This window comes from Tiliqua scincoides, chromosome 8, assembly GCF_035046505.1.
Source record: "Tiliqua scincoides isolate rTilSci1 chromosome 8, rTilSci1.hap2, whole genome shotgun sequence".
Taxonomy (NCBI): Eukaryota; Metazoa; Chordata; class Lepidosauria; order Squamata; family Scincidae; genus Tiliqua; species Tiliqua scincoides.
The window spans coordinates 1821673-1847340 of record NC_089828.1 but is presented as its reverse complement, the minus strand read 5'-3'; the positions used below and the strand labels follow the sequence as shown (position 1 = coordinate 1847340).

Sequence of the window (25668 nt, the reverse complement as noted above, 5' to 3'; positions counted from 1 at the left end):
TCCCCCCCACAGGTCTACCCTTAACCCCAGTCTTGTGAGCAGGAAGTGAGAGACATTTAAAGCCAGAGTAACAAATAGGCTTGATGGACCAAGTTTCTTGCAACAAAATTAAATCAATTCTCTAAGAGAGGACCAAACCATGAGCTTATCAGCAAACTCTAGCAGCCAAGTTTATGGTAACAGGAAGTAGTGACTCAGCAAAACTCTGAACAGTCAAAAAGAAGCAGCAACTCAGCAAAGCTCTGAGTGGCCACTTCACTCCGGAGCTAAGAAGTGACCATTCCGAGCTTGGCGCTGATGCTCACCACCACCATCTTGGCTGGGCCTCATGCCCAGCCTGGTGCCTGGGGTGCCCCACCTCTAATTGCTATGCTATCAGCTAACCTCAGGCTATTTGCCAGTTGGGTGGGAGGGGCCTCTTCTCAAAAAAATGCACACTACACATTGAGCAGCAAACTACACTGCAGCCCTTGCACCTGCCTCAATTAACCCCATCAGCCAATTATATGGCCCCATCTTCCCTCCTTGTCTTATGCATAGGGGGATGGTCAAAGACACCTCTATCAATAACTACATAAGAACAGCCCTGCTGGATCAGGCCATATGCCCATCTAGTCCAGCTTCCTGTATCTCACAGTAGCCCACCAAATGCCCCAGGGAGCACACAAGACAACAAGAGACCTGCATCCTGGTGCCCTCCCTTGCATCTGGCATTCTGACAGCCCGTCTCTAAAACAAGGAGGTTGCACGTACACATCATGGCTTGTAACCCATGATGGATTTTTCCTCCAGAAACTTGTCCAATCCCCTTTTAAAGGCATCTAGGCCAGATGCCATCATCACATCCTGTGGCTAAGAGTTTGGGGGATGCTCTCCAAAACTAAGGTTGATAAGGGCATGGAAATGCAATCTGCATACCAACCTTTGTAGGGTAAACTCTGTAATAGGATGTGACTTAAAAATTGTTCTTCTGGCTATATTTTCTCATGAGTTGTACAGAGTCATTTTGTTTTGCTGATTGACTATGCTGTATTTTGGGAAGCAAACAAAAAAGATACCCTTTTAAAAAAATCTGTGGGTACCACCTACTCCTCCCCAGAAAGTCAGTTATGAATCTCTTTTTATTGCAAGGAACACAGAAAGTACATAAGATACAAATAGCCTAAGCTAAAAACACTTTTGACAACCTCTCAGCTCAGCGGTGCCATTTCAAAGCATGCAGGTTCTCTCTCACGTTATTTTATTTATTTATTTATTTATTTATTTATTTGAAGGACAATAAATAAGGGGGGGGAGAATCACCAAGAAAAAACAACAACACATAAATTGATCTCAGGGATTCTGCAGTCGTTTCTTATGCTTGCTTGCTCTCTCTATTTGTAAACTCAGCTGCTTCTCTTTGATTAAGAGCTACAGCCTACTAAATATCACTGTGCTAGCCATTATTTCCAAATTAATCAGAGGTGTTCCAAACTAACAATCAAATGAAACATGTGTTAAGGGAACATGTGTGTGCTACAGGAGGTCTGTACCTCCCTGGCTTGGCTCATCATCTCTGAAGAGCTCACCACATGTTACATTGTACGTACATGTAGGCGTCTCTACATATTTTTGTGCAAATTATCATACATGCAGTCACAGAGTCCAACAGGGAGAGTGTACCCCTTGACACTGTAGAGCAGCAGTTCCCAAACTGTGTGCTGTTGCAAACTCATAGGAGTGCCATGGGAAGCCCCTGGAGGCCTCTTCTTCCCAGCTTTCCTGGGCACCGCCATCTTCTGCATGCAGAAGACCACAGGTTCAACCCCTGACATCCCCAGCTACGACTGAGACAAGATCTTGCAGAAGGGGAGGAACAGGGATGTCTGCTCAGCACTAGACGTTGCCATCATAACAATTGTGCTTTCAGAAATTCTTCTCTGCGCTGTGTTAGCTGCACAGTGCTAACTACTGCCAGACCATCTCCCCCCTCAACTGACTCACATAAGTAATTGACATCAATTAACTTCAGGGGGGGGGAGCTCTCAAACACTTGCAGCGGCAGACACAAAACCTAGACTCCGATTGATAGATGGCAGCTGTTTCTCTGGCTCCTCCACTGGGAGCCATCATGCCGCACTTAATCTCTCAGTTAAACAAACAGAGCCATACCCTGAGACAGAACAGGTGGCGGAGAGGCGACAAGGGGGCACCCGTAAGGAGAGGTGGGCAGGTTGGATTGTTAAATACTGCAGGTGCCACCATTAGCCCTGTCACCACAGCAGCACGTTCGGAATGGCATGGGCCAAAAGCAGGAAGCGAATGGAGAAAAAGCAATGAGAGGAGGGAGGCCCAGAGAAGTTCTGAGCCATAGCCAGTGGGGAGATCAGATGGAAGAGAAGGAAGATCGTGGAGGGGTGGCCAGTCAGAACTCAAAGGTGCAAGAAGAACCATACTGCAGGTCATCAAAGGCCCACCAAGTCCAATTTTCCCTTTTCTGGTATTAGCCAACCAGATGATTCTGACCTGTAGGAGATGAAAGGCCCAATGCTAGCCAATTTTCCAGTGCCGGTGCAGCTGTGCCAACGGGGCATGCACTGCATCTTGTGGTGGGGCAGCAGTCACAGAGGCCTCCTTAAGGAATGGGAACAATTGTTCCCTTACCTTGGGGCTGCATTGAGGCTGCACCGGTGCTGGGAAATTGAATAGGACTGAGCCCAAAGTCAAGAGTCCCCACTGTCGATTTTCAACAACTGGTGTTCATTGGGACATTGCAACTGGAAACCTCCATCACCATTAATAACCATTGGGCCAAATCCTATCCAACTTTCCAGCCCTGGAGTAGCTGCACCTATGGGATGTGCACTGCATCCTGTGGTGGGAGGGTAGTCATGGAGGCCTCCACGAGGTATGGGAACATTTATTCCCTCACCATGGGATTGCACTGCAGCAGCACAGGCACTGGAAAGCTGGATAGGATTGGGCCTTTCATCTCCTACAGGTCAGAATCATCTGGTTGGCCAATACCAGAAAAGGGAAAATTGGACTTGGTGGGCCTTTGATGACCTGCATGAATAGCTTTTATAGTCAACGAAGCTGGTGTCTACCATCACATAACCCAAGGCTGTAAATTCCCTAAATTGATTGCAAGATCTTTTATGTCTTGAGGAGAGTGCCAGCCAGGGGGTGATTGTGAGTAGACAAACAGTTGGAAAGGGGAAAAAAGCTACGCAGTTCCTTGGAACCCCTCCTTTAGCTTTGAAGTATTCTTCAAAGTCACTTTGTGTCCCCTGTTCAAGCACATCCCCACGGCTGCAGTGACTGAACTGATATGACAACCACTCCTGGATAAATCACAGTGTGTTATTTAGATCCCCCAGTCTGTTTCTGAAGTCTTGTCTCAGTTATCAAATGGCTGATCATGATGCAATTACTGCAACTGAACCATGGTGCAAATCGGGGGTGTCAAACATAAGGCCCGGGGGCCGGATGTGGCCCGTGGAAGCTTTTTATCCGGCCCTCAGGCTCTCAGCAGCTAAGCAGTGCTGAAATGTTACCGCTGAAAGGGCAGCCCCCACAAAAATTGGGCTCTCCCATATCTTGAAATATGATAAAGATTTGTGTGTTTTCTCTTCTGTCATTTGCAGCTAATGAATTCCTAAGTGAGAAAAAGTGCTTATTTTTGGTTATGACCTGTTTAATGACAATACTTCCTGCCTAAAAACATCACTTCCGGCCCTCAGTAGGCATCATGAATGCCATTTGGCCCTCAGTATGAAGCGAGTTTGACACCCATGGTATAAATTGTTATTCCATGGTGTAAATTGTTATGACACCCATGGTGTAAATAATTTTTTTTTAATCATTCTTTGGAACTGATTATAGGGTGGTGATTATCAACAGCCCTACTTTTTGTACATGGTGTAAATTATAATGGTGTAAAGCTAAATAAACGCATGGGTAAAGCAGCTACCACGTTTTCCAGACTCACAAAGAGAGTCTGGTCCAACAAGAAGCTGATGGAACATACCAAGATCCAGGTCTACAGAGCTTGCGTCCTGAGTACACTCCTGTACTGCAGCGAGTCATGGACTCTTCACTCACAACAGGAGAGGAAACTGAATGCTTTCCACATGCGCTGCCTCCGACGTATTCTCAGCATCACCTGGCAGGACAAAGTTCCTAACAACACAGTCCTGGAACGTGCTGGAATCCCTAGCATGTATGCACTACTGAAACAGAGACGCCTGCGTTGGCTCGGTCATGTCGTGAGAATGGATGATGGCCGGATCCCAAAGGATCTCCTCTATGGAGAACTCGTGCAAGGAAAGCGCCTTACAGGTAGACCACAGCTGCGATACAAGGACATCTGCAAGAGGGATCTGAAGACCTTAGGAGTGGACCTCAACAAGTGGGAAACCCTGGCCTCTGAGCGGCCCACTTGGCGGCAGGCTGTGCAACATGGCCTTTCTCAGTTTGAAGAGACACTTGGCCGACAGTCTGAGGCTAAGAGGCAAAGAAGGAAGGCCCATAGCCAGGGAGACAGACCAGGGACAGACTGCACTTGCTCCCAATGTGGAAGGGATTGTCACTCCCGAATCGGCCTTTTCAGCCACACTAGACGCTGTTCCAGAACCACCTTTCAGAGCGCGATACCATCGTCTTTCGAGACTGAAGGTTGCCAACTAGGTACTAGGTGTAAATTATTATTTTAATTTTCTTTTTAAATCATTCTTTGGAACTGATTATAGTTAGTATATACTAACTATATATTCCAAACTATATATATTCAGTTCCAAAGAATGATTTAAAAAGAAAATTAAAATAATAATTTACACCTAGTACCTAGTTGGCAACCTTCAGTCTCGAAAGACGATGGTATCGTGCTCTGAAAGGTGGTTCTGGAACAGCGTCTAGTGTGGCTGAAAAGGCCGATTCGGTGGATTATCAACGGCCCTACTTTTTGTCCTCATGAGTTATTGGCATGAAGGAACACGGTGGACATGTATAAAATATCCTAACCACTAAAAGTAAATGGAGAGTATGTGACCCTCCACTTGTAAAATATTGTCTAGCACGATCACGGAGGACTGCTGAGATAGCAACATTGACGTAATTTATTAGGTTAAGGGGAACCAAGGAAGAGAGAGAGGGGGAAACACAGACCCATTTCAAATTGCCTGGGCTCTATTTATAAACCCTCTGGAAATTTGATACACTTAAGCTGGGGGGGGGGTCTTTCTTTCTTCTGTTCTGTAAATATTGTATTCATATCTTATAGTCAGATAACTGTATACTATCAATATTTTCTTTTCTTATCCACTGTCTCTTCTTTTATCATTTTTGCTCTCTCTTCTTTTATTACATTTGTCTGCATTGTAGCTTTGTTATTTCATTATCAATATTGCATGATGGCTGTTATATTCATTGTTGTCATTTTGTATTTTGCATAGGAAATAACAAGGAGGAGGTTTTGCAGCAGCCGAGAGAGAGGTGGAGGCCTCAAGTGGCTTTGGCAAGGAACAGTCCCGCAGACTTTGTTTTTAAATATCTCCAGGATGCACAGAGAGAGCAGTCAGCTGAATCCAGCCCTGCCTCTCTGCCTGCACAGACGATGACTACTCATCGTACTTGAGAGCCTGGAAAGAGGGCCGGATGTGGACTGGGAAGCCTCCAGCGCCGATGTCCACTTAGGCAGAAAGCTTACTTGGTGGTTTCTAAGCCGAGTTACTACAATGGGCCTCAGTGGTGTAGCTAGAGGGGGTGCAAAGCACTAAGTTATGCAGGGAGCCTCACTGCAGTATGCAAGCGGCCCCTGCCCCTCCCCTACGGAGACATTCCCGGTGGTGTGTGCAAGATGGAGGCTCCTGCCCTTCCCCTTCAGAGCCTCCCAAAGGAAGTGCCTCCCACTTGCACACTACTGTGAGGATCCCTCACAACTTAGCACTTTGCACTCCCTCCATCTACACCACTGATAGGCCCTTTTAATCTGCAGGCTCCAAATCTACGGAGTTGAGTGTCAGTGGATGATGAGCCTGTGGCTGAATGATCTTAGAAGCCTCCAGGACGTGACTGGGAGCACTTCCAGTTTCTGCCGGCGCCTTCTGGTCACGCCCAGAGATGTTCTGAGGCACGGGGAGGCCGAGCGCAGCCTCCCCAAACCCCAGAACACCTCTCAAACACAACTAGAAGACATCAGTGCAAACTAGAAGTCACTTCCAGCTGCATCTTGGCACCTTCTGAGGAAGCTGGGAGGTTGCATGCAAACTCCAGAGGGCCAGGCGTGGTCCCCAGGTAAGTTTGGAGTCACTGTGCCAGCCCCCCCCTGCAGATTTCATTAGCCATGGGTTTTGGTATCTGCGAGGGGTCCTGGAACAGATCCCCCATGGATACTGAGGGCCCACTGTATTTCTCTGTCAAACTCACTAGAGACTGGAACCCTGTGCACACTTACCTGGAGTAAGTCCCAACAAACTTAGCAGGGGTTGATATGCACAGGGTTGTGCTGTTAGAAGACTAAAATGAGATAACCTTCTGTTTGCCAAGGCAAGCTCACTGGAGGAAGGACATGCAGGACAAAATATTGATACTCTCCATATCACAGAGACAGTATCCAGCATTCTCACTCTTTGCCACTCTGTAGTGGTGTCGCCTTAGAGCAGGGGTCAGCAACCTTTTCGGGCCAAGGGTTCAGATGTTCGGCGATGATGTCATCGCCATCAGGTGGGTCTGCCATTCCCTGACTGGCACACCGCAAATTGGGCAGGAAGTTTTGCCTCCCACACTGATTTCAGTGTTGGCCGGATGACTTTGGGAGGCGGGCTGGAGCCAGCCTGCAGGCCGTAGGTTGCCAACCCCTGTTCTAGAGCCTGGGAGAGAAACAGAAGGTGCAGGGTTGATTTCGGGAGGAAAGAAAAGGGGTACAAAGGTGCTAATTCAACTGGATGAATTAGGCGGCAAAGCAGGAGCTGGTGGTGACCTGTTCTCATCCAAACTGAAGCCAAACTTTCAAATTCCTATTAAGAAAGCAGGTTAGCTGACAAGCTTCCCCTCCAAGCACCCGCCACCTCCGCGTGCCGCGGTCTGAATTTGGAAGCGCCTCCAGCCAGGGACAGCTGCTCACCTGCGCCTGCCGTGACGGCTCCACTTAGCGTAATGATTATTAAGCCCTGTCAGCAGATAGGAGAACTGCTGGATGCAGCTCCACAGGCAGGCGCTTCGAAAGCCGCCGAGACACCCCGGCTTACAGGTTTTCATTATCCATCTGGAAAATTGCGGATGTCACAAGAGCTTTCAGGGGATCAGATGGAAATTGTCTCGTCAGCAACAAAAGGGACAGCTTCTTTGCCCCCAATTCCAGCAGGCTGCCTCGGCGCTACAGGCTTTTGTGTGCACGACAGAGGCGGGGCGATCTCAGGCAGAGTTCTCGAGCGGTGTGTGGAGAGACAGCTTTGGCCTCCTGGCTTCATGCATAGCCACTTTATAGAGGAAAGGGGGGGGGCTGCAAATTAGAGGCTTCTGCCCACACCCCACTCTTCACTCCACCCTGATTGGGAAAGGCTGGGTGGCCACAGGGGGCGGAATGAGCTTGTGGAGTCTGCGGAAGGCAGGCTGGGGTGCAGGGTTGGCTTTAAGCTCCCAATTGCTTGCATGGCTGACGGGGTCCTGCGCTATAGTAAAGATTAAAAATAGTGTTTTTAACTAAATGATTTCACAGTCACAACAACGTGATTTTGTAACTATTTACTTTTTCAAAAGTAATCTGCACATTTTGTTTGCTTCCTTGTAGGCTTACGCATATGCAATTATATGTTCAAATGTGCTTAGATTCATTTGGTCCATTAACTCAGATGCACTTTTTAAGTGCATATTTTGATTGCTTTCCATTCTCCTATATAAATGTCTATAATAACAGAACTTTGCTGGAAACTTGGGGCAATGCAAAAAACAAAAATGTTTCCAGTTGTGCCTCGCAGCTCCTAAGACTGGCCCTGTTGGGGGGAGCCACTTTGGGCATGGGCTCCAGACCAAAGTTCATGTCACCAGGACTGACACTGAGTGGGGGAATGCAAGGGAGGTTCTGTAGGATGATTCCAACAGGAGGATGAGGAAAGTACACATACAACCTGTTTTCCACTGCAAAATGGCCCCTGCCTGAAGCTGTTTCTTAAGCAAGAGGCGTTGGGAGAGTTAGGACAGACAAAAGAAAATATTTCTTTACTCAGCGTGTGGTTGGTCTGTGGAACTCCTTGCCACAGGATGTGGTGACGGCATCTGGCCTGGATACCTTTAAAAGGGGATTGGACAAGTTTCTGGAGGAAAAATCCATTACGGGTTACAAGCCATGATTTGTATGTGCAACCTCCTGGTTTTAGAAATGGGCCATGTCAGATGCAAGGGAGGGCACCAGGATGCAGGTCTCTTGTTATCAGGTGTGCTCCCTGGGGCATTTGGTGGGCCGCTGTGAGATACAGGAAGCTGGACTAGATGGGCCTATGGCCTGATCCAGTGGGGCTGTTCTTAAGTAGCCTCAGGCCAATGTTCCACATGGCAAGAATGTAATATGTAGTATAGTTCAAATTCTGCGAACAGGAAGGAGTTTATATAGGGATGGGGAAAGGACAGGGACCAATCACAGGAAGAAGGGGTGGATCAAAGCAAGAGCTAGTGAAATGACTTGGATCCCAGGAGGTGTCTGAAGGATCCCAGCTGCAACCCAGAACCTGATGAGTCTGCCCACGGATGAGGCAGATCTGGGTTTCTTGGCTGCACAGCAGACAGAAAAATGAAAACATTTTAGATCTCTCAGGAACAGCAGAGAGCGATGAACTCGTCTGAGAGCGACCAGCAGCCTCCACAAAGCACAATTTTATCACTGCTAAATGGCCTGGCCCCATCTTTCAAGAGAGAAAAGGCTGAGAGCAGCGGAAGAAACAGATCCCAATTAAAACATTAATTAAAGCCGACGGGGGAAGGAAACGCAAGGGTAGCTGCCCCCTGCTCCATTCTCGGTTCTACCTTGCAGAGTGATTTGCTTCCTCGCTCTGCTTTCACGCTGATAAAGGCAGGGAAGGAATCGCACCAAACGGTCTACTTGCAAACCATGCAAGGATGATGAAGAGCCTGCTATATGCTTGGCCACTCCAGCTCCCACCGCTGCCCCTGATCCCCTTATCCTGCTCCTCCTTCCCCAGCAAGCTGAACAGTCTCTGGCTTTTTAATCAAGGGCGGATTCACAACGGAAGCCGTTATTGCAACTGAGTGCTGTGCTCAAGTAATAAACAGGAACCTGGGAGGTAAAGGAATACAGGCATGCGATCAGGAAGGGACGGCCATAACTAAAGGATGGCCATTAGAACACAGAAGATCTCTAGAAGCCAACGTGATACCAAACATAGGGGTAGGGACAAGAGAGTTTGCAGGCTGGAAACAACCCATTTGCAATGAGTTACTGAAAAAACACCAGGGGGTGGGAAGGGGGGGGTGAAGAGGTAATACATATTAATGTATTGTGTTAATACATATTGTGTTAATACATATTAATACAAAATGTGTTAATACATATTGAGGATGGAGACAGACCATCACTTTGGGGCAAGGCTGTCTCAAAATCTCCTTCCACCCGAAGCGGTGAGCTAAATGCCGATCGCATCATGTCCTCGCTTGGGATGGAGCACCAACCCAGGTTAGAGACAGGGAATGAGAACTCTGGGTTTGAACATTTTAGAATTTTAGAAATGGGCTGTGTCAGAATGCCAGATGCAAGGGAGGGTACCAGGATGCAGGTCTCTTGTTATCAAGTGTGTTCCCTGGGGCATTTGGTGGGCCGCTGTGAGATACAGGAAGCTGGACTAGATGGACCTATGGCCTGATCCAGCGGGGTTGTTCTTATGTTAACATTCCCCCTTTCCAGGTTCAGGGAGCTCCTTGAAGGGGCCCTGCCAGAGTCTCCCCAAAATTCTGGAGTCACCACTGGATGAATCATTACTCTCAACCACACTGCTACCAAGACCATCTCCCACAGCACTTCCTGTCAAGACAGTGGCTGTGGCATTTCCAAAAGTTGGCCAGAAAAAAAATCACTTAATCCTTTTCCCTCCTGTTCAGGAAGCACAACACAATCTCTGCTTTGAAGTGCGTCAGCAGGGCTCAAGACACATCCATAGGGGAGCCCAGAATAGCATTTGGCTCCGAGGAGGCCTGCCTCGGAGAGACACGAGTCACTCAAGCAGCTCACAGCGACTAACTTTGTATGATTCGCTTCTTTGAAGAAAGGAAGGGAGAAGGGACGAGGCAGAATGAAGCAATCCCCTCTGAAATCAACCCGGGTCAATTCCGCCCTGTATCTGCTGTTCTTGGCAGCTTGGGCAGAAAAGTGATGGGAAGGACTGTGAAGGAGCCAACCTCTCCTCTCAATCCCATTCGATCCTGCTTGGTTGAGCCTATTTGAGAAGCTGGGAAACAGTGTCTGATTGCTACGTATGGAACATGCTCCATAGATAAAGACCGTGTGTCTCCAGGGAAGTCAAATCAGTGAAGTTTTAATGATTTCCTGTCATTGGAAAACTGTTAATTATCCTTAAATACAACAATAGCTGGAATAGCTGGTGCAATTGGCAGCCAGTGAAGAGGTACTTTTAGCCAAAGAAACAAAAAAAAGGCAACCCGGGTAGTGACATTTGGACATCTTTCCTTAAGTGTCTTAATTGGAAGCCATCAACTTTAATTGGAGAACTTCTCCCACTCTATCCTTGTCTCTTTCCTGCACACCCCCATTTCCTACACCTAATATTTCAGCTATTTATATTTGTCCGTTACGCTTCTGTTCTTGGCCTTATTAACCACAGAAAGGAAACGTGCTAAGGCTACAATCCCTGGAAGTAAGCGCCACCAAACACAATGGGACTTACTTCTGAGTAGACATGGACAGGACTGTGCCGTAAAACTGAGAAGCTGCTTCAAGGGGGAGGGGAAGATGCTTTGGTGATGGCAAGCATGCTACTCCATCAGTCCCATCCACAGCCTGGTTCCCCCCCCCCCAAATTTGTTTTTTTATTAAAAACATTAATTAGTCGCCTTCATAGCCCTCAAGAGGCGGACGGTAACAAATGGAAACAAATCCAACAAGCTAGCAGAGGTCAGAACAGTCACACCACCAAGGACAACCGAACCAGCTGGTTAAACTGAAGGCCAAATAGAAGAGATGCGTTTTGCATCCCCTCCGGAAGGCTCAGAGAGTGGGAAATCTGCAGGTCCCATCAAACAGCAGAGCCACACTCCAGGGCTTGTGCAGTGGCGTCACGAGCGTTCAGGTCACCGGATGCGGGAGGCCAGAGCGTCGCCTCTATGATGGTCCTTCTCCCATGCAGAGGGCAAGCCAGTGTACCAGGTGGTGGGCGTGGCCTGCCCTTTCTGTTTTGCGTTTGTTTGTTTTTTTGCTATAACTTTTGGTAGAATGGAGATATTTCAATGTGATTTGTTTCATTTCATTCTGCATGAAATTACGCATTGAATTATAAGTAACATGACGTCATTATTATTATTGTTATTATTATTATTATTAACAGTATTTATATACCGCTTTTCAACTAAAAGTTCACAAAGCGGTTTACAGAGAAAAATCAAATAACTAAATGGCTCCCTGTCCCAAAAGGGCTCCCAATCTAAAAAGATGCAAAAGAACACCGGCAGACAGCCACGAGAACAGACACTGCTGGGTCATTATTCAAAAATACCAAGATTTTAAACATTTTGGCCAGTAGGGGTGTCACTCCCCCCTGAACGTATCACCCTGTGCGTCCCATACTCCCCTCGCGATACCAGTGAGTGTGTGGAAGGGCCCTGCTCCTGGCTATGCCAGATCTTATTTTGCAAAGAGCTGGAACTCAGTGGAGACTCTGAGCTGACTGATACACTTGTCCTGAACTCAGTCAGGCTACTTCCAGTCAGCTCCAATCAACTCTTGCACCCTAGAACAGCGTTTCTCATACTGTGGGTCTGGACCCACTAGGTGGGTTGCGAGCCAATTTCAGGTGGGTCCCCATTCATTTCAATGTGTATTTTATTTTTAATATATTAGACTTGATGCGACCAGGGCATGTGACTGGATTTGGGGACATGTGACAGAGCTGTACTTTCTAACAGGCTCCTTTTGACAGTGATAGTCAGTGGGGCTCACTCCCAGATAAATGCGGGTAGGATTTTGGCCTTTAGGATGTTTGGGGAATTTTTCAAAACAGATCAGCAACCGCTTGGGAGGGTTAGGAGGGATCTTCTTTATTTTAAATAAATTTTCAAACTTATACTTACTGTAAACTTTTGATTTACTTAGGGAGCAATCCTAACTGGCACTTATGCCAGTATAGGTGCTCTGGAGGAGTTGCAAACGTGCCGTAAAGGGAGCCGCGTCGGCGCATTCAGATGTGCGCATTCAGACGTGCGAACGGAGGCAGAAGCCTCCGCCGCGGCTCCCGCACTGCTGCTTGTGCGAGCGCGCCAGCACAAGCGGCAAAGGTAGTCATGGGGGGCATGGGGAGGGGACGTTACTGGGTGGGGGGAGGGCGGGCCCGGGGCAGGCGTGCGGGGAGCCGGGGGTGGGGCTGGGACATGGCGGTTATGCTGGATCCCAACCCTGTCCCCGGGGTGAGCGGAGCGGCTTCAAGCCGCTGCACTCTCCTCGGACTTGCGCCACCTCTGGAGGTGGCACGGGTCTGAGGAGACTTACAGGGGTGCGCAACCCTTACCCGGGGTAAGGGGAAGATCCTCCCCTTGCCCCTGGTTGAGCCGCTGCTCGCTGCATTCCCACATTGGATGCAGCGCAAGCCTCTTGACTTGCCTGCTCCAGCGCGGATTAGGATTGTGCCCTTAATTGTTTAAATTCGATTTGATTATATGGGGGGTTTATTACAAATTTTCCTGCTTGATGATGTCACTTCTGGCCACTTCCAGGTTAATGACATCACTTTCAATGGATCCCAACATTCTAAAAAGTGAGTCCTGGTGCTAAAAGGTTTGAGAACCATTGCCCTAGAATTTGGGGCTATGGTGGACAAGGTGGAATTCTGGTGACTTGTTCCCTGGAGTGATAACCTTAAGGCTTCCACAACATCCCCACCTGTGCATTTTGCAAAACAAAAAAATGTTTAGATGCAAAGGTTGCTATTTTTAAAAAGCTGGAAGAGAAAGTTGATGTGTGTGCGTGGAGGGGGAGGGGTTAGAGAAAGACAACATGCCAAAACCCCTCAGCTGGAACTGAAAAGACCAGATGAGTAAAACAATGTCATGGGGCGGGATGGAGGAAGAGATGTTTGAGGGGAATCGGAACCTCCAGGGAACATGGCTGTGATCAGAGAGGAAAGTCAAAGTATGCAAGAGGGTGAGAGTGGCCCAGCTGAAATCCTGCAACAAAGGCAAAAACAGGACAGCCGACTGCTGTGTGACTCAGCCATTACCCAATTTGCCACGAGCAAAGGGGGCCTTCTCAGCTCCTTCACCCTGACTCAGATTTCCCCTCCCCTTTCCGCAGGCCTGACAACAGCTGTAAAAGTTGGAGGCTTTGCATAATGCCAGCGATGGTCACCAGCCTCCTGCCATTCCTCATTAACCTAATGCCCCCAAAGCCTGCTTGCTTCCAACTTGCCTCCCACGCCAGGCAAAGAGGTGGAGAACTGCAATGGGCTCCAGGCTGAGATTTTGCTGGGGTTTTGATAATCCCGTAAATGTATTCTCAGCCATCCTGGGTTAGAGCCCAGCTTGGCTGCAAATGTCTTTAGGAGCCATGGATGTGTACTCAGAGGGCAGACTGGGGAAGGAGAAGCCAGGTGAGGCCATCAAAAGTTCTGGCCTTAAAGCAAACACAAAAGGAACACTCATAAAACTCTAAGCTATGCTGTTGCAGGGAACAAGGACAACAATGTCACCTGTACAGCTAATTAGCAATCAAGGTCAAGCCAATTTGAATGCATACATCAATTCAATCACTTCTTTATTTTCATTTCTACCCTGCGTTTCACTACTCAAGCCATCGTGGTTTGGCAACCTTCAGTCTCGAATGACTCTGGTATCGCGCTCTGAAAGGTGGTTCTGGAACAGCGTCTAGTATGGCTGAAAAGGCCAATCCGGGAGTGACAATCCCTTCCACACCGGGAGCAAGTGCAGTCTGTCCCTGGTCTGTCTCCCTGACTATGGGCCTTCCTTCTTTGCCTCTTAGCCTCAGACTGTTGGCCAAGTGTCTCTTCAAACTGGGAAAGGCCATGCTGCACAGCCTGTTACAAGCGGGCCGCTCAGAGGCCAGGGTTTCCCACTTGTTGAGGTCCACTCAACAAGGCAGCAAACGGGTATAAAACCCAAAGCACATTGTGATACAATCAACTACTACTACTTTTAAGTTGTTAAATCAAGTTGAAACAATTTAAAAGAGCAATTTGAAACAAATGCTCCAGGAGCAGATACAGGAACAGTTCACACCCCCAAAGCTCTGCATGAGTGTCGTTTTAAAAGCAAAGAGAGAGGGGGCCTCCCAGACTCCTTGTGGCAGTGTCGACCCAATGTGCGGCGGTAGTGAAGAAGGCCAATTCTATGCTTGGGATCATTAGTCGTATTGAGAACAAAACGGCTAATATTATAATGCCGTTGTACAAATCTATGGTAAGGCCACACCTGGAGTATTGTGTCCAGTTCTGGTCACCGCATCTCAAAAAAGACATAGTGGAAATGGAAAAGGTGCAAAAGAGAGCAACTAAGATGATTACTGGGCTGGGGCACCTTCCTTATGAGGAAAGGCTAAGGTGTTTGGACCTCTTCATTCTAGAAAAGAGACGCCTGAGAGGGGACATGATTGAGACATACAAAATTATGCAGGGGGATGGACAGAGTGGATAGGGAGATGCTCTTTACACTCTCACATAATACCAGAACCAGGGGACAGCCACTAAAATTGAGTGTTGGGAGAGTTAGAACAGACAAGAGAAAATATTTCTTTACTCAGCGTGTGGTTGGTCTGTGGAACTCCTTGCCACAGGATGTGGTGCTGGTGTCTAGCCTAGACGCCTTTAAAAGTGGATTGGACAAGTTTCTGGAGGAAAAATCAATTACGGGTTATAAGACATGATGTGTATGCGCAACCTCCTGATTTTAGAAATGGGCTATGTCAGAATGCCAGTGTAAGGGAGGGCACCAGGATGAGGTCTCTTGTTACCTGGTGTGCTCCTTGGGGCATTTGGTGGGCCGCTGTGAGATACAGGAAGCAGGACTAGATGGGCCTATGGCCTGATCCAGTGGGGCTGTTCTTATGTTCTTATGTTTTTAAAGGTATTTAAACTTGGACCCCAATATCCATGGATTCTGGAATCTGCAGGGGGTTCTGTAACAGAACCTTTGTGGATACTGGGGTTCAACCTGTATAAGGCTGCCTTATACTAAATATGAACCATCAAGCTAAGATGGACTGCACAGATCTCTGAAGTTCCCAAGTCAGGGGTCTTTCCAAGTCTGACCTGGGAACGCCAGCCATTGAACCTGAGAGCTTTCCAGCACTGACATAAGGGCAATGCAGCTCTGAGGTAAGGAAACAAACATTCCCTTACATTGTGTATTCAGCTACCAAGAAAACACAGGAGAACAAACAAGTTTTGAGAGAGTCTATCAATCTATCTGCCTCGCTTTTTTGCTATGGGTGTAACAAGAAGTTGCACAAAAGTTATTTGGGGTTATTGCCTTCTTTTGGTTTAGTTTTTTATGACCCATGATTGTGTTTTCTTTAATGGATGGCAGGAAACCATCCTGAAAACAGGAACCAGACTGGTTTTACAATGCCAAGATCAAAACATATATATCTTCAATTTGGCAAGAGATAAAGCACTTATGGCTGCAAGTCCCGGTGAAACCACTTCTCAGGTTCAAAGGCAGGTGAAAATAAGCCCTACTGAGCACAGGGAGTAGATGCAGAGGCTTTTAAAACTCAATAAAAACAAAGAGGCAAACACAGAAAGGTCAGAACCCTGACAAATTCCAAATGCCCAGAAGCTCAGCAGACTTGAGACGGAAAACTTGAGCACTCAGCAAGTTAACAGTCCAGGTAAGAGTCAGCAACTGAAGAGCACTGCATTTGCTAACTCTCCACGTGCATCAGGGACTAAGGATGAAGCTACACGGTGTACTGGCAAAGGAGGGATGTGCACACGTAGATCTCCACCCTGAGAAATGCCACTTGTCCTGTTAAAGAATGTACTTGCTTTTCTTTGAAAATTCCCAAATGTTTCTCCTTGGGAGGAATCCAAAAATATGATTCCTTCTTAAAAATGCATGTGCTGGTTAACAGGGATAAAACATTTGAATTGGACAGATTAGCAAGCAAGACCAGTGGCATTGCTAGGAGGGTGTAGGCTGCACGGGGTGACAAGCGCAGGGGGGAAGGGAGTGACACCACTATCGGTCAAAATTTGTAAAATCTTGGTACTTTTGAATAATACCGTCATGTAATATACCATTTGATGTGCGATTTCATGTAGAATGCAATGAAACAAACCACGCTGAAATATCTCTATCTTACCAAAAATTATAGCCAAAAAAAAAACAAAACCAGGGGGTGGGGCAATGGTGCATTACCATACCCACCACCTGGAGTATTGCCCCGCCTGCTTCATGGGAGGAAGTCCATCATGGGGGTGATACACTGGCATGGGGTGACACAATCCTAGTGATGCCACTGAGCAAGACATTGAGTTTTAACTCTTCACCATTCGCAAGTGCCTCTGTTGTAGTTGCTTTTCTACACTACCTGGCCTTGTCAGGGAGTTTAGAACTCGGACCAGAAACCTATGGGTCTTGAGACCAGAATGCAATCTAGTGAGCTATCACGGACTGTGTAACCTCTTCGTTCCTATACACTCTTCTAACTAAGCAAAAATATATGTAACAGAAATAATCATGTATTTGTAATCTGCTTACCCCTGCTTCTACTCCCCTTGCCTTCTTTGGAATCAATATTTAGACTGTAAGCACCTCGGGACAGAGCCCATTCTTTTAAAAGTGCTATGTACATGGATGGTGCTATATCAGCAAAACAGCAACAATATTGATGTGTTCAGGTCACAGAGCAGGACAGACTAGGATCATTAGAACATAAGAAGAGCCCCATTGGATCAGGCCATAGGCCCACCTAGTCCAGCTTCCTGTATCTCACAGCGGCCCACCAAATGTTCCAGGGAGCACATAAGACAACAAGAGACCTGCATCCTGGTGCCCTCCCTTGCATCTGGCATTCTGACATAGCCCATTTCTAAAAGCTGGACAGGAGTTTGCACATACACATCATGGCTTGTAACCTGTGATGGATTTTTCCTCCAGAAATTTGTCCAATCCCCTTTTAAAAGCATCTAGGCCAGATGCCATCACCACATCTTGTGGCTAGGGGTTCCACAGATCATGCAGCATTGCCTCCCTCCCCCCCTCTATTGGCAGGCAGTATGAAACCTCTGGATTGGCCAAACCTAGCAGTAGGGTTCCCAGTTTGCCTAAAATGTCCCAGATTCTCTAGTGCTTTTTAAATTAAAAATATTTATATACCACTTTTCTGAGGGGAAAAAAAAAATCACAAAGCTGTTTACAGAGAAAATCAAATGACTTAGGGCCCAATCCTATCCAGTTTTCCAGCACCAGTGCAGCCGCAATGCAGCCCCAAGGTAAGGGAACAAATGTTCCCATACCGTAAGGTGTCCTCTGTGACTGCTGCCTCAACACCAGACGCAGTGCATGCCCCATTGGCTCTGCTGCACTGGCACTGGAAAATTGGATAGGATTGGGCCCTAAAACAGCTCCCTGTCCCAAAAGGGCTCATCTAAAAAAATGCAGAAGAAACAACAGCAATCAGTCAGTAGAAAAGAAACTGTGCTGGGATGAATAGGAAGTTACTCTCCCTGCTGAATATAAGAGAAGAACCACTCGGGGGGGGGGGAATGCCTGTTTCCCCAGTTAGCAGGGTAACCATTGCACCTTGCCCCCTTGCTTCTTGGTTCCACTGCAGTACCTAATCCCCCCCCTTCCATTTTTCAAGGCTTAGAAGCCATGTGACATCATTAGGTCCCACCTGGCACGTCTCAGGTGTTTGGGGATGCATTTGACCTCCGCCTGGTCAAGGGGCGCCACCCTCTCCTTCTAGCATCCAGTACAAGCCACTGACCTTGGGGTCTCTGAGTCGAAGAACACGCCCTCCAAGTCTTCATTTGGCAACAGCCCCGGCCACCACCTCTCCAGGCTTCTCAAATTATTTTGCAAGAGTCAATCCCTTTTTTAATCAGAACACAGGCGTTGTTGGGCTATCAATTCATAGGACGGTCACCATATGTTTATGGAGAGCAGTGTTAAGGGCCCCCAATCATAATCAGATAGGCAGCCACTTGGCTTTAAGTGCCTATTAACTGAATCTAAATTATAATGGAAGGGCTCTGCAAGTACTTTTCACATCCACATCCACAGAGCTGTTCTGTGGATTATCAGAGCTATTAGAAATGAATTTCAAATGAGCCATTGATAATAGCATTCCTACAACATCACAGAATGTGTTGCAAGCAACCATTGATTATACTGCTCTTTTTTTCCTTCTATGCCGCCTTCTTGTTTTTCGGTTTTTGTTTTTGTTCTTCCTTCCATGACAGGTTTTTTTAATTCTCTAAGCAGTGTTTCTCAGACTGTGGGTCAGGACCCACTTTTGGCTTGCGAGCCAATTTCACGTGGATCCCCATTCACTTCAACGTGTATTCTGCTTTTAATATATTGGACTTGATGCCACCATGGGATGTGACTGTACTGGGGGAAATGTTACAGAGCTGTACTTTGAACAGGCTACTCTGTCTATGCTTTTAACAATGATAGTCAAAGAAGCCAACTCCTGGGTAAGTATGGATAGGATTTCAGGCTTTGGGATGTTTGCAGAATTTTTTTTAAATAGATCAGCAACGGCTTGGGAGGGTGGTTCTTTAGTTTAAATAATGTTTTTTAAAACTTACTGTAACTTTTAGCAGCCCAGTCCTGAGCTGCCCGGGGCGCCCAGCCTCGGCAGCTACCATGGGAGGCGCCTCAGGAGAAGGGGACTTTCATCCCCTTCCCCTGGGTAAAGTGAGCAGCCCTTCAATGGGGCTGCTCACTTTACAGCCTACAAAAAGGTCGGTGGTAAAGTAAAGGTGCTCGTGTAGGGCGCCAAGCACTCCACAAGCACCTTGGATCCTGAGGAGCAGAGCTCTGTAGACCCCCCTCCCTCCCTCCCTCCCTCCCTCCCTCCCTCCGGCACGCCTCTAGCCCGCCCCCCTTCCCGCATCACGCCTCCGTGTCACGGTGAACTCAGATCTGTGCCAGCAATATCACTGGCGCAGGGTCCACACTGATCCACACAGGAGGATCAGGCCTGGGAAGGGGGTTTGGATACTCCAGGCATTACTGTCGCCAAACCCACCCATCCCTGGCCCAAGCCGCCCATCCCCCAGCCTCATCTCCTTCCCGTTCCACGCCCCTATGCCAGGTTACCTGCTCAGGCAGTCCTCCCCTCATCACCGGTAAGCACGGGAGGGCTCCAGCCTTCCTGCCAGTGTGTCGGTTGTTGCAGTGTTTTGCAACTCATATGTGGCAGCCTCCACTGGCGGAACACACATTCTGCCATTGCTCCAAACAGATAGGATTGGGCCATAAGCTATAAACCAGGGAGGCCCTGGTTCAAATTTCACCTTTGCCATGAACACATCTGGTGATCTTGGACAACTCTCAACCTCAACTCCCACCCACCTGCAACCTAAGGGTGACAATAGCCACCTTGCAGGGGTGTTGAGAGGCGTGCAAGATGATGATACATAGTGCTTTAAACACTCAAACCTATACAAATGCTAAGCATTAATAACCTCTACCATCAAAGTCCCAGGAGAACAATCAATGCAGCGTAGGCAACAGTGAATGCAGGTTGGAAATAAAATTCCACAGTGGGGGGGGGGGCCCACCACGGAAAAGGTTCTGCATCTGAAAACTGTCTACTGAAGATGCAATGCTCTCAGGTGTTGATCTCAGCAACTGGGCAGGTTCCTAAGGAAGAAGGCAATTGGTCCCATGTCACTGCATTATAGGTTCAAATCAGCATCGTGACCTGCCTAGAAACAAACTGGGAGTGAGTGAAGATCATTCCATACTGATGGAATATGTTCCTGGATAAGAAACTTGTTGCAATATTCCAGAGCAGCTGAAGTTTTGAAATGCTTTTCAGAGGCAGTCATCCATATATTGCATTACCAACATTTGGCCTGCAGAGAATAGAGAGCAGTGTCATCTGCCTCTCTCAGCCTAGCAAATCAAGATGCAAGTTGCTGTGCAATTAAACCAATCCATGATTCAAATGGGCATTAACTGAGTACCAGTGAATCAGGCATGATGCGCAATTAAACTAAACTGTGCACACCACATTGCAAGGACAATCTGAGAAGGAGTGAGCTTCCCATCAATTTGAATCATCACACATCTGCTTTCGTGGATAAGTGCCCTGATCATAAAGGCCCAAGAGTTCGGGAAGGCAGAAATACCTGCAGTGCTAGTTAGAAAGGTTTTGCCCATTCCTACTGCTCATGTAGAGCAACTGACTAGATAAATCAGAGACCCAGGAAGCAGCCACCCTGGAACTGAGGCACATTCATGTACTGCGGATTCTGTTTAACAGCCTTACCGATAAAAGAAAAAAACCCTAAAAAAGCAATAGAATTAACTCTGCAGAGGGACATTTATGTCTATAATTTATGAGAGAGGTAATCAAAACTACAACTTGGTACAGGAGCTTATCAAAGGGAGAACAGTTTTTCCTTGTTAAAAGAATACTTCCCACACATCAAAAGAGGATCATGCAACACTTTGGCAGCTCTCACTCCTTCTGGGGGACTTGAACAGTCATTTGTGGTTCATAATGGTTCTGCATGTGGGCGTGTGCTTCTGTGTGCGTGCCGTGCCCGCGAAGGCGACAGAGAGAAAAATAAATGTGTACATTTCTCAGTCTGCTTATTTATTCCATTATGAGCAGATATCGCAGTTACCTTGACACTAGCGGGGTTTTCATGCTGCTGTGAAAAAGATGCTTTGTTTAGTGATAGGGACAGGCTTTGAATGGGGTGGGACGGGAGAGGGATGTGGATTCGCCTCCATTCAAAAAAGCCTTGGCACACTTTGAAGAAGGCACCAATCATTCCATGTCTGCACCCAGATCAAAACAGGGTTTGATCCACTCACTTCTGCTGCTAGTCAGCCTCCCCAAAAATGCTCCTACACTCCACCTTCCCAAGCAAATAATTAAAAAAAAAACACAACTTTCCATTAGGAGCAGGGGCAACTGGTAGCATGAATGAGAGTATCATGCTTTGATCACAGAATCGGTAGTTTGGCACAGAAACCAGAAACCAAAAACCAAATCTCATCTCACACACAGAGAGAGAGAGAGAGAGAGAGAGAGAGAGAGAGAGAGAGAGACAGAGACAGAGACAGAGACAGAGACAGAGAGAGGGGGCGGGAGGGAGGGAGGGAGGGAGGGAAAGAGATGCTTGCTCTGATTTTGATTTTGCATAATTTCATATTATTGGGGAGGGAGGGCTGAAATATTTCATTTGTCTGTGAAGCACCTTTGCATCCCAATCCCAACCAACTTTCCAGTGCCAATGCAGTCACAGTGCAGCCCCCTTACCTTGAGGAGGCCTCCATGACTGCCCCCAACCACAGAATGCAGCAGCACCCCATTGGCACAACTGCATCAGCCCTGGAGAGCTGGGTAAGATCAGGCTGTTTGCGACATATTTTTCTTACTAAAAGGATGGCAGTGGGCACCTACTCATCCCGTGTTTGCTGATAAATGCCAGTGCTCCCCTGAAAGACTTAAAAGTAGGTGTACACAGCAATCACGTACAAACACTGGAAATCAATCAATCACTATAACAATGAAGCAGCTTCCTCAGTTTTCAGTACTTGGCCCTATATAACATCCTCCATAAGAGGTGGGAATGCAGACAGACAGGGAAAGAGGAGAGCCCAGAAGAAAAGCCATAGGCCATATCCAATGCAGGTGGATCACCTGGGAAGAGACCCTAGGGATCAAAACTCTAATTTCCTGCCCCCACATTCCAGTCCCTAAGCTCTGAGTACCCAAACAGATTGTCTTCGTCACAGGGTACAAGGAACAAAAATTGCTAATTTAGTTTTTTAAATATAGCTTCAGTTTTTTCTTTCCAGGAGGAAAAAAAAAAAAAAAAAAAAGATAAGAAGGCTTGTTCCAGCCAGGAGCCCATTTGGAGCTTCCCAGGAAAATGCTTTAGCAAAGTTTCTATGAGAAACAAGAATGAGGACAGCTCTTCTTCTTCAGGGTCACTTCTGACATGGGCCATTGTGCTGCAGACAAACCCAAGTGTCTGTCTAAACTTCATAGGAAGCCTGTGAAACCCAAAGGTCATGCATCCAAACCAAAGATCATGCATCCATAGAACGCCTAGGGCATAAGCTCTGGAAGACACTCACATTTGGTGCTTTTTTAATGTTCCAAAGTTTGGTTTGAAATAAACACTAGCAGTGCCAGGACAATGCCTGCAGAATGCCATAAATCACTAGTCCCAGGAGCCTAGAAGAGGCATAGTGACTGGCAGTCCAGAGTGTCAAGCCAGTCCAGAACTGGCAGTCCAGGGCCTCAATCCAAGGAATTTTCCTTCCACAACTTCTACAATCGATCCTCCCTGTCATATCATTCAACCTCAAGAATGAAGTCGCCTACGTTTCTGCGGTGTCAATGCAATGAACATGGTGCATGTGGAAGCACCATTAAGGCCTGGAGCCTATCAAAGAGCAAGTTGCAAACACATCATATAGCCCCATGCTCATGGTTGCATCTGCAAGCCATCCATATATACTGTAGCCTGGTTCACAGCACAGTGCTTGAGAGATGCTCTCCTTTAAGTCCACTTGACATTAGGATTCTTCTTTCCAAGACCCATTTGCCCATCCAACACTAGGAACACACTTGCCAACCCAGAAATGACCCATGTGGACCCAAAGAGGAAGCAAAAAATAAAATCCCAGATCTCTCCCCCATAGAGGCACATGGAGGCACAGAACTTTGGGGAATCAAAGGAAACAATTGACATGTACCTTTCATTCCAAACTTAGACCGCCGACCATACTTGTTGATCATGATAAAGAGGACCACCAGGAGGACACAGGCAAAGGCTGCAAGTCCGACAGCTATGGACACCTGCAGAGGACACCTGGACGTTAGCCACTCATAGAGTCACAATGTTAGGATGATTCATAGTTAATGGGACATATTTAGAACACTTAAAACAACTTGCAGTCAATGATACTTGCATTAAACAAGCATTGAAACAATTCAGACCTCAACTGGGTATTGTTAAAGCGTCTGGTGGGATGGAACATAATAGTCTTATATGTGATATCTTGCCCTGAACTTCTGTTGCATGCACCAAAGGGATGCCTGGTGTTTAGATCTGCTCTGGGAATCTCAAACCGGTGGCTATCCAGGCTCTACTATCACCTCCTCTTTGGGAATCCTACCATCATGGTGATAGTACAATTGAGACTTGGCTGGGACAATCAAGCCATGGATGGGGTGGAACTGCACATGGGGTAGGGAGGACATGGAACTATACCAGATTTTCTTCCTCCCTGCCCTATACTGACTACTAGAGGCTCAAGGCATCAGTAACACCACTTTTTTGACAAGGCATTTGCTTGTCTCATTTATTTGTTCATTATCAAATGTATAAGATTCGCAGGATAGCAAACATATTAAAGACAACACAAACAGCCCAATCCTATCCTTCCCTCCCCCCCAAATGATGTAAACACACCAAGGAGGCTTTCGCTGCACCCTACAAGAGGGGGCAAATCAGGAAGCTTGAAATAGGCAAGGGAGAGGCGTGTAGTGTGGAGGTGGGCTGTAGCTCATTGGGAGAGGACCCGATTTTCACACTAAAGGTTCCACACTTCATTGTTGGCAGCACCTCTAGGTAGAGCTGGGAGCGATCCTGGCCTGAAACCCCGGAGAGCCCTCTGCCAGTCAGTGCCAGCGGTATTGAGCTAAATGGCACCAGGGTCTGACTCAGAAAGCTGGTTAGGACCCCGGGTTTGCGGTCACGTAATAAAGTGGGCTGGCCCCAGAAAAGGGCATCAGGAGAAAAAGCGTGACCTAGAATCAGGCCTCCTTGAAGAGACTTGTGTGTGTGTGTGTGTGTGAACCCACAGATGAAAAGGCAAATGAGAGAGGAGAAGAGAACAGGGGCTTCTTCTCCAAAGAGAAAGCTTTGCTGGAGGCATCAGAGGCTCCTTCTGCACATATTGACAGAATATTTATTCCTGGTTTTTTTGGCACAGAGACAGCTTTTCTCTCAGGGGTTCTTCCCTCTGCATTTGAGAAAATATTCATTCTGCTGAATGCAACTTGTTTGCTTGTAAAAACCCCTTCCTTTAAAAATGAAATACAGAGCACATAAAACAAAGAGATGTTTTCTCCCTTCCAGGCGGGTGCCTCATCTAGTCTCGGATTATCCTCCTGCTTTTATGCAGACATGTTGCATTTTTATCAAATCTGCCTCGACATTTCTCTGTGTTTCTTTCCGAGTTCAGGAAGCGGGGGGAGTGGATTCCTCCTCACAGTGCTCCCCTATGAAAATGGACCCCCAAAACAACAACCCCAACCCCAGCTTAATTTTCCCGGTCACACGTTTCATGCTACAGGCATGTCCGCCCATATCTGGGGGGATATGTTCCAGATCCCCCCCCCCCCGGCCGCAGATAGAGAAACCACAGATACAAGGGAATCCTTGACCTTTATGTATATACAGCTATGAGTTCTCAGGAAATGGAAGTGAAAACAAGCTAGCATATGGGGCATTTCTGACTATAAGGTTCCTCTCTTTGGGTGTGTATCATGTAATGTGTTGCTGCTTCTGCTCCAGCTTGTCTAGTGGTTTTCATTAATTTTTCACAGATTCCGCTTGAGTTTAAGAGATCTCTTTTACTGTGATGTCTATCCATTATATAACCCTGTTATAAATGGTGGCTAATTGGATGTATATGTCCACATGGATGTAGCGGCCTTGTAATAACCAAAATGCTATCTATCTACCTACCTACCTACCTACCTACCTACCTACCTACCTACAAGGGAACCATATCTCTGCACACACCCTGTGCCCCCCCAATGCCCATTAACTTCATTTTGCTTCTTCAGAATGTCTCCTTCTGCAGAGTGCTATAAGCATGCAAGCTTATAGAACAACAAGCAGCAAAGCAGTTTGAAGACTAGAAGAGACTACCAGGGGTGGTCAATACGTCGATCGTGATTGACCGGTCGATCGCGAGGCAAAATGAGTCGATCGCAGGCTTCTCTCCCGTCCACACATCCCTGGGAGTGAGCCCCGTTGACTCTACTGGGGCTGACTGGTGAGTAGACCTAGAGAGGAGCCGCTGGCAGGCTTCTCTCCCATCCACACATCCCTGGGAGTGAGCCCCATTGACTCTACTGGGGCTGACTGGTGAGTAGACCTGGAGAGGAGCCGCTGGCAGGCTTCTCTCCCATCCACGCATCCCTGGGAGTGAGCCCCATTGACTCTACTGGGGCTGACTTACCTTTCCCCTGTTTTTGTATGTATGGAGATCTGCCCCCCCCCCCAA

At 47.3% G+C, this 25668-nt stretch overlaps 1 protein-coding gene across 4 annotated transcripts in view; it reads right to left on the bottom strand.

Moving 5' to 3' along the window:
• The window catches only part of NTRK3 (neurotrophic receptor tyrosine kinase 3), a 449707-nt gene that overhangs the window by 236357 nt on the left and 187682 nt on the right, over nucleotides 1–25668 (bottom strand). For all 4 annotated transcript variants that reach the window (XM_066634740.1, XM_066634739.1, XM_066634741.1 and 1 more), the window contains one exon: nucleotides 23125–23227. In XM_066634740.1, coding sequence (XP_066490837.1) covers nucleotides 23125–23227 — 103 coding nt within the window. The remainder of the gene's footprint in view (nucleotides 1–23124; nucleotides 23228–25668) is intronic.